Here is a 9,801-nt window from a genome sequence, read left to right as displayed (position 1 = left end):
CTGGTGCACGGAGCCCAGGCTCGCACAGCCCGGAGCAGCGCGAGCGGACAGACCTGCCCCAGTGCACGGAGCCCGGAGCAGCGCGAGCGGTCTTGCAGCCCGGTGCACGGACCCCGGACCAGCGACCCAGTGCAGCCAGTGCCCGAAGCCCGGAGCAGCGCGAGCGGTCCTGTAGACAGTGCACGGAGCCCGGAGCAGCGCGAGCGGTCCTGCAGCCCGGTGCACGGAGCCCGGACCAGCGACCCAGTGCCCGGTGCACGGACCCCGGACCAGCGCGAGCGGACAGACCTGCCCCAGTGCAGCCGGTGCCCAGAGGAGCTCCCTCCGCGCCAAGCTGTCAGCGCGATCCCCAGCTCGTAGAAGAGCGAGCGGCCAGCGGGAGAGAGAGAGAGAAGGAGGGAGGGAGGGAGAGAGAGAGAGAGAGAGCACACAAGCAAAGAGCGAGGCAGCCCCACTGCCAGTGCGGCGCGCTTGAGAGCTGCAGGCAAGGAGCTGCCCAGCCCCGGTCAGCGAGAGCTGCCTTGCCCAGTCCCACTGCCAGTGTGTTGCCCAGCCCCACTGCCAGTGTGTTCTTGCCCAGCCCCACTGTCAGTGTGTTGCCCAGCCCCACTGCCAGTGTGTTCTTGCCCAGCCCCACTGCCAGTGTGTTGCCCAGCCCCACTGCCAGTGTGTGTGTGTGAGAGAGAGAGGGAGCTGCAAAAGCGTCTGGTCCAGAGGTAGAGAGAGCTGTCACTGCTGCTGCTGTTGCTGTTGCTGCTGGGCTATAGGGAGCTCACGGAGGACACATGTGGCGGCGTTGCTGCGCGCACGATGCGTGATGTGCCTTGTGTAAGATGGTGGGGTCGGAGAACCTGCGATTGAGCCGAGGTCCACGATCCGCCGCCTATCGTCATGGTGGAGTCCCACCCGCCGGGCTGGACACTTGCTATTCCTCCGCACTTTCTGCTGGCGATGCTGACTCTATGCACAACGCTACCTGTTCATTCATCAGCCTACCCTACCTCCCTGAGTGACTGCCAGACTCCCACCGGCTGGAACTGTTCGGGTAAGGCAAGAGTCCTAACTGCGAGAGAGAGAGAGAGAGAGAGAGAGAGAGAGGGAGAGGGGTGTATGGTGAGGACGGGGGCGGGGGCTTGCATTGCGTACGGACAGGGTATTTATTCACAAAATGCTGGAGTAACTCAGCAGGTCAGGCAGCATCTCAGGAGAGAAGGAATGGGGGTATTCTGTTTAACTCATGCGGGCAGGGTCTTCTGTTTAACTCGCAGTTGCAATTGAATATTGACACTCGTGCTGAAAGTTGGCGATGATGGTTCCATGTATAGCGTTGCAAAGATGTTACAGATGGGCACTTTAAAAAAATTAAAAAATCAGAGGACAGGTTTCTGCCCGAATTGAGAAAAGTACATGGAATTCCACCATCTCGGCTGCTTGAGCTGTTTGCAGCATTTTGTTTTGTGTGTTTGCATTCAACATTTTTCTTTTTGTGTTTGCATTTTGTGCTCAGACTCAATTTGATTTCTTCTGGGCATGAGATGGGGCGGCGGTAGGAAATGTCTGCCGCAGCCTTGCGCGCTCCTCTCCCCTTTACTGACCGAGATCCCGGAGTTGGAGAGGGTGCTATATATATATATTTTTCTTTTTAAAAGCACGCCTCGGCATTGCCATCGAAAGTATCCGATCTGCCGCGGGCACTGGAGGAGTCGGGGACCTGGGCAGAGGGCGGGGTGGAGTCATTGCAACACCCAAGACAAATGCACCCCTCTGCCCAGTACCCCATCCCTCTTCCGTCCTTTGCTTTTCCAATGGTGCAATCCCGGGGAAAACTACAGCCTTAAAGAAAAAGCAAAACAAAGCTCGGGGCTGCCTGCAATTTCAGTCTGCGGGTTTAGACTTGCGACGAAGAGAGACACAGGACATCAATCTTGGCAACAAGAAGACAGACAACCTGGCACCTAAAATGCAGCTCCTTTCACATTTGTTTGCAACTTCATGTTATTGCTCAAGTTGCCGACCCGTGAATCTGTTTTCTATATTTTATTTACCTATAAATATGCATAAGCGCGTGTGCACCTCCGCGCATGCAGAGGACGTGCACTCTACATAAATATATATTCCTGCATGTTTTAAATTGTTAGCCGGACTAGGGGAAGATGCAGAGCAGATGTGCAGCAGGGGAGGTGCCATGCAAGAGGAGAGCGTGGGCTTCCCACTGAAGCGGGTGTGAGCTGTATTTTGCAAAGGGCTCCCTGTGATTTTCTTCTTGCAAGCCTTGTCCTCGGGCAGGGAGGGAGCTGCACTAGGTGGCTGCGATCGAGCGGGGTTCCCGGACGCCACTCGCGCCCGGTCTGAAGTCCCCCCCTCCAGTCCTCCTCTCTCACCTGCCTTCCCCTCTTCTCTTCTGTCAAGGATTCGACGACAGGGAGCACGACCTGTTCCTCTGCGACGTGAATACCTGTCAGTTCGGCGGAGAGTGCTTGCGGATCGGGGAGACCATCACCTGCGACTGCCAGCTGAAGGTAAGACCAATGCACCCCTCTGCTCTTCCTATCGTCCCGGTCCGGTCCGGGCCAGGCTGCTGGCTGCCGGTGGTCGGGATACACTGGGTGGATCTTGCAGAGAAGTCCCGGCGTGTCCGCCCCGGGTCTTAACGACGATTCCGTTTCTTTTTAGTGCAGCACCGACTACATGCCAGTGTGCGGATCCAATGGCAACACCTACCAGAACGAGTGTTACCTGCGGCAGGCTGCCTGTAAGCAGCAGAGCGAAATCAAGACGCTGGGAGAAGGATCTTGTTCCAACGGTAGGAACCGCATCTGAGTGCTGTGAGTGTGTGAGTGGTTGAGTGTGTGTGTGTGTGTGTGTGTGAGTGTGTGAATGAATGAATGAGAGAGAGACACACACACACAGCGAGCGAGAGAGAAAGCGCCCTCAACCTCTTTCTTGCCTGTCACATCATTAAAATAAAGCTGAGACTGTCAGTTGGGTGTCTGTGTGCAAGGGGTTTATAACCTAATCAGCCTCAGACACCGGGGACTGCTCGTTATCGCGTATCAAAACGGAAATGGGAACGAGGAGCACCCGAGACTGGACACTTAATCGCCATCCCAGCCGCAATGAAAATGCGTTCGTGTTCCTTAGTGTCATGGTCCGACTTGCACATCTGTCCATCAGCTTGGGTCTCCCTCAGGACTTAATACAGACGGCATCGATAGATTTTAGCAATAGACCACAACCTGTGTTGCGAAGATGACAAGTTAAAAAAAATATATAAATCATTCTTTATACTATTGTGCTTTCTAATGAGATCTTGTCTCTCTACAGATATGGGATCAGGTTCTGGGGATGGAGGTAAGTGCTTTTTGCAAATGTATTTTTAATCTAATCATAGTACTGTGGTTATGGAAGCTGCTGTGACATCTGCAAATGATGCATTCCATGATATAGGCATCTCGGGTTGTTTCTCCTCCTACACAATCTTCTCTTTATTTTCCTGCAGATTCTATTTGTTCTTTGGCAGCCTCCTTTTGCGGCTGGGCATTAACATTTTGTACTGCAGGTTTTTACCCTGCAACGGTAGTGCTGTGTAAATGTGTGGAGAGAAATGGACTCGAACGTCAGGGTTCTGCTTTCCTTCCCCTTAATGCTCGGGTGTCGAGCACCCAAGATCAAAGTGGAGGAAGGATGCTTGCACAGTTAGGATGATTCCTAATGATGTGCTCAACACTTGGGATTTAACCCTTGGCGTTCCAGTTGAGAGGAAGCCATTCTACCAGTCAGTCGCTGTCCAGTAAATTCCTTTCATTAAGCAAGCGGACAAAATCGCAAGTAAAACTGCTCTTGCTGAACACGGTGAATTGTAGAATTTTAGATTTAACTGGAGTTGTTTGGTCACTGGAACATATTTGCTCTACTTCCTATTATTTGGCAATATCACTATGATGATACGAGAGTGCTGTCATGGAACTAGACAGCAAGAAACAAGCCGTTTGATCTATTGTTCCTCTGCTGCTTTTTAGCGATTCAATGAATTCTACCTTCACGAAAGAATGATCATAGTATCCAATATTTTGACGACAGGGAATATTTAGTTCGGGCACTATCTTGCATTGGACACACGTAATGTTTCATTTTTTTAAATGGAGCATAACACAACTATGTGCAGGAAGGAACTGCAGATACTGGCTATACACCGAAAGGTAGACAAAATGCTGGAGTAACTCAGCGGGACAGGCAGCATCTCTGGAGAGAAGGAATGGGTGACGTTTCAGGCTGAGACCCTTCTTCGTCTGAAGAATCAGGGAGAGAGTCAGAGAGTTGTGAATCTGCGGAAGTCTCTGTCTCACAAGGCAGTGGAGGCCAATTCTCTGAATGCATTCAAGAGAGAGCTAGATAGAGCTCTTAAGGATAGTGGAGTCAGGGGGTATGGGGAGAAGGCAGGAACGGGGTACTGATTGAGAATGATCAGCCATGATCACATTGAATGGCGGTGCTGGCTCGAAGGGCCGATTGGCCTACTCCTGCACCTATTGTCTATTGTCTATTGTCTTGACCGGAAGCATCACCCATAACACAACTATGCTGAGCTACACACACTAAAAGACATTTAAAATCATGACATTTTGCTGGCTTAAATATTGATGGGAATCTTTGTTTTTCATGCATGTGAACTTTGAGCATCTGATTAGGAGCAGATATACAAGCATTTGAAGCTGATAGGACAAATGAGAAATGAACCTCCAAGCTCAATTATAGAGATACAGACTAGAAAACATCTACAAACAAATTCAGCTTAACGCATTCATATTAAAGGTCAGTGAAGATTGACTCCAGCCTTTGTACAAGCGTTTCAGTTACAGCACAAGCTTAATTATTTGCCTTCTGATGACTTACATTGGTTGTGCTCTATTCTCCTTGTACAAAGAGCTAATAATGTTAAAGGTTTCAAGTGATGTTTAATTATTTCTTCTCGGATACAGTTGGGAGGGTAATCTAAAAGTTTGCATGTGATATGGTAGACATTTAACACCATAACTATGGTTAGAAATATAAAATAATAATCCCAATAATGGATTCGCTAGAAACATCTTTGTACAAAGAATGGAAAATGTGGATCATGGTGTTGTATAGAGCCTTTAGGTACTTTGTCTGTATGGAGAGTTAATTAATAAGGTATCTAATGGGGAAAGGATTAAATAGTTATATGAAAGATGGAGAGTTGGGTTTGTTTATCTAGAATACAGGCATTGGCAGAGACCAGTCAAGTAGTCTGTTTCAGTGTGATGAATACTATGTTAAAATGAATATTTAGTTTTAATTTTAAGTAAGTTTCCTACAACTTTATTTCATTTGTGGAACGATAAAATTACAAAAAAACTGCAGAAGCAATTGGCATAATCGGATAAGATTAACAGTCTTCAAAGCAGCTGTTGAACCACAGCTGTCATTAAGTGTGTAAAACGGTTAATAACTCGGCTGTGAAATAACTTAGGTGACAAAGTCTTTTTCTGGGTGCAAGCCTCATGGTTTGCATAATAGAAAAACAAAAGGGTTTGGTGGATAACCCCTTGAAACATATAAAATTGTGGTTACATTAATTGATTTCTAACGCATATGAGCAAGATAGACCACTTGGCCCTAAAAACCGTAGTATGTCATTGGCGCCATTTTAGTAGGCAGAAACTTGCAGAAACATTTAAAAAGAAAAATAACAAAAATCTGTGAACTGATAGATGAGATATATTCTGCATTTTACTGATATCATCACACATACTGTTCCCCGAAAGCACTGATTACACTGCGAGAGGCATAGCGATCGGCTTTACACATTTGCGTACTAAAATGGTGGACGTTACACTCCTTTGCGTACTACACTTCAGTACAGGCGATTTTGACGGAGTGGTTCATCTTGCTCGTCTAGTATCTTTGGTTTGTACCATGGTTTCTGGCCTGCTCTATTCTGCAGCATTTCCACTTGCATCTTTCGAAATCTACCACCAGTCTTGTGCAGGCTAATGTACCCAGAAAACAGCCAAGTATCCACCATTTTTTTACATCAGATTTTTTTTTTTGGTAAAAGGTCAGAGTTGTGAATCTGTGGAATTCTCTGCCTCAGAAGGCAGTGGAGGACAATTCTCTGAATGCATTCAAGAGATAGCTAGATAGAGCTCTTAAGGACAGCGGAGTCAGGGGGTATGGGGAGAAGGCAGGAACGGGGTACTGATTGAGAATGATCAGCCATGATCACATTGAATGGCGGTGCTGGCTCGAAGGGCCGAATGGCCTACTCCTGCACCTATTGTCTATTGTCTATTTTCACCGGCTTTAGTCGATATTGCCTTGTTATTATCCCGACCTACACTTCCACCTCCTTGCCCCATCAAAATGTTGATTGAGTATAAAGGTTGACAAGTAGTGACAAAGGCAGAAATCTCTAAATGTTGCCTTCCAGCTGTATTGGTACCCAGAGTTTAGTGACTCTGCTGCCAGTGCTGAGTTTTTAAAGGATCAATGATACTGATCAGTCACTTGCTTCACCCATCCTGTTTTGAACGGTGGTAAAATGCCTTTTGACCCAGAAGTAGTGTGGAGGAAGGAACTGCCGATGCTGGTTTAAAGCGAAGATCGACACAAAAAGCTGGAGTAACTCAGCGGGTCAAACAGCATCTCTGGAGAAAAGGAATAGGTGCCGTTTCGGGTCGTGACCCCTCTTCAGGCTGAGAGTCAGGGGAGAGGGAAATGAGAGATATAGGTCGTGGCCTGCTTCAATTTACTTGGTACCTTTACACTTTTAAAAAGCATTTGGATGAGCAAATGAATTGCTAAAGGATTGAAGGCCATAGACCAAGTGCTAGTAAATGTGATTAGTATAGATAGGTATTTGATGGTCGGCAAAGATATGGTGACTTAAGAGCTTGTTCCTATGTTATATGGCTCTGACTCTGTGAAATCAGACAAGTGTCCACAGTATGAGGTGAGGCAGCAACATTGATATTTGTGTTAGTTCCGTGGTATTTAGTTTTATTGAGACTAAAAACTAAATAAACATTTTTGGAAGGTTAAATTAAAAACCTGGCAAGGAGGGGGGTGGGGTATTTTGTTTAGTAAGTTATTATCTATGCTTTCCTGCAGTAATGGTGCAAGTAAATTTAGTACTAACTTTCATGGGGGGCTCGAATGGAAATGTGAAAATTAGAAGACTCTAAAGGTAAGGCAGACAAAAGAGTGGATGATTGGGCAGCCATTTCAGAGTACCAATGTGGTTACGGTGGGCCAAATGACCTTCTCCCTCAGACCTTAATGGTTCTGCGATTCAAAGTAACTTGCAAACAAAGGAGTGGAGCGGTGTTAGGAATATACTAATATAGGGATATTCGGGATTAATATGAAAATACTACATTACATCATGCTGGAAGATTTGAGTTGCCATGTACACTCTCAGAAAAGGAGCAAATTCACCGCACAAATTTGCTGTATTGTAACACCAAAATAAAACAAATTAAATGTCCAGCAATGTATAATTTCTTTATTTATAAGAAATTAGAATACTGAGTTGAAAGACTGGAGCGATTACACTGGAATTTAGAAGGATGAGAGGAGATCTTATCGAAACGTATAAGATTATTACACTGGAATTTAGAAGGATGAGAGGAGATCTTATCGAAACGTATAAGATTATTAAGGGGTTGGACATGTTAGAGGCAGGAAACATGTTCCCAATGTTGGGGGAGTCCAGAACAAGAGGCCACAGTTTAAGAATAAGGGGTAGGCCATTTAGTACTGAGATGTGGAATTCTCTGCCTCAGAAGGCAGTGGAGGCCAATTCTCTGAATGCATTCAAGAGAGAGCTAGATAGAGCTCTTAAGGATAGGGGGTATGGGGAGAAGGCAGGAACGAGGTACTGATTGAGAATGATCAGCCATGATCACATTGAATGGCAGTGCTGGCTCAAAGGGCCGAATGACCTCCTCCTGCACCTATTGTCTATTGATACCAAAGCACGGCAAATTCACCTAGATCAATCTTGATTTTCACTACCCATATTTTGTTTTCATCCACCTTTTTCCCCCCCCTTTTTTCTGGGATTTTCTTGTGACCATTTAAGATGATCGTGGAATCTTGCGAAGCAGAGAAGGGTCGGTTGGCCCATCATGTCTGCTCTAAATGAGCTGTCTAATTTGTCCAGCTCTTGCATTTTTCCCATAATTCAGCATTATTCTCCTTTAAAATTAAATGCATACAATATCACGTTTGTAAGTTGCCTTTGGATCTGCTCTCTTAGGCCGTGCTTTACTGGTGTAATTTATCGCTCCCAGAATATTCCCTCACACCACTGCTTCTTCTGTGGATTATCTTAGATCCTTTGGTTCCCTCCTGGCAATGCAAGCTAATTCTCCTGTTTTCATAATCTTGAAACTGTCGCCTATTCTTGACTGCTTTAGTTTGTCTTTAGTTTTTTTTTTGTATGACTGCAATCCTTCAGTCTTGGATTCCCCTCTGAACTCTTCCCAGATTCTTGCCCTTCTTCGTGTGTGTTGCCCAAAATATAACACAATTCTCTAGTCAAGGCCTTGCCAGTCATTTTATAAATACTTAACAAGCAAAAAGATGTTTCCCTGTGCTGAAAACTATAATGGCATTATTAAGGTCCTGACACATTAATACTTGCCTATGTGATTACTTAGGTCTTTGTTCCTGGCCCTTTAAGTTAAACTGTGTAGTTCTTCCTCCCAAAAGTGCATCACTTCACACGTCTCTGCATTAAATTTCATCTACATATGTCTGCCCATTTCACCAGCTGAATGTGTCTTCCTCAGATCTGTCACTTGTTTGACAATAGACAATAGACAATAGACAATAGGTGCAGGAGTAGGCCATTCAGCCCTTCGAGCCAGCACTGCCATTCAATGCGATCATGGCTGATCACTATCAATCAGTACCCCGTTCCTGCCTTCTCCCCATACCCCCTCACTCCGCTATCCTTAAGAGCTCTATCCAGCTCTCTCTTGAAAGCATCCAACGAACTGGCCTCCACTGCCTTCTGAGGCAGAGAATTCCACACCTTCACCACCCTCTGACTGAAAAAGTTTGCTCACTGTTTCCAAGCTTTCAATGATACCACAATCCTTAAAATCATTGTTATAATTATCTTAGGTACTGTGACAATCCAAAATGTTTTAAATATAAATCAAAAAGGGTGACAAGCCTAATACTATATGGAATCTTTTTGTTTCCCTCTAGGATGAAACAAAAGGGTTCACCACAACCGTTTTTTTTTCGCTGAACCATTTTAATATCCATGGTGCTTTGCCTCTTTAATCCCATAGATTTCAATTTTGATATCAGAACCTTTTGAACATATATATGCACAAGTACCACCAACAACCCCTTTCAATTAGCACATCAAAGATTTTTTAACGCAACCATGCTGGCTGCTATTGATTAACACAAATGATTTTTGGTTTTGCTTTCTTTTTTTTTCTTACACTAGTGGAAGGCAAACTGAGCTCTAGTTCATCCCTCTCCCCTTTCTCAAACAGGAGTGTAACATGTGCAACCCTCCAGCCTTCTCACATCACTCCCATGTCCATCCAAGTAGGATTGAAGGATTGTGGTCAGATCCACCCATGCTTACCTCAAAATCCGAGGATGCACACCATCTGGACCAGGTGATCTTTCAACTTTTAAGCACTGCCAACTTTTAAACTCATTTATAACCTATCCCACTTTTTTTCAACCTCCTTCATTTTCATTTGCTCACATTGTTTGTAAAATCAGACCCTCAAGTATTCATTCGCTCCC

The 9,801-nt window shown here is 45.6% G+C and overlaps 1 protein-coding gene across 2 annotated transcripts in view; it reads left to right on the top strand.

Moving 5' to 3' along the window:
• The first annotated feature begins 891 nt into the window (after positions 1 to 891).
• Positions 892 to 9,801, top strand: part of tmeff2a (transmembrane protein with EGF-like and two follistatin-like domains 2a) — an 83,628-nt gene continuing 74,718 nt past the window's right edge. For both annotated transcript variants that reach the window (XM_078404129.1, XM_078404128.1), the window contains exons 1-4: positions 892 to 1,045; positions 2,410 to 2,519; positions 2,674 to 2,803; positions 3,325 to 3,351. In XM_078404129.1, coding sequence (XP_078260255.1) covers positions 892 to 1,045; positions 2,410 to 2,519; positions 2,674 to 2,803; positions 3,325 to 3,351 — 421 coding nt within the window. The remainder of the gene's footprint in view (positions 1,046 to 2,409; positions 2,520 to 2,673; positions 2,804 to 3,324; positions 3,352 to 9,801) is intronic.

The sequence above is a fragment of the Rhinoraja longicauda genome, chromosome 8 (assembly GCF_053455715.1).
Source record: "Rhinoraja longicauda isolate Sanriku21f chromosome 8, sRhiLon1.1, whole genome shotgun sequence".
Taxonomy (NCBI): domain Eukaryota; kingdom Metazoa; phylum Chordata; class Chondrichthyes; order Rajiformes; family Arhynchobatidae; genus Rhinoraja; species Rhinoraja longicauda.
The sequence above is the reverse complement of the archived record's forward strand: the minus strand, read 5'-3'. Positions and strand labels throughout refer to the sequence as shown.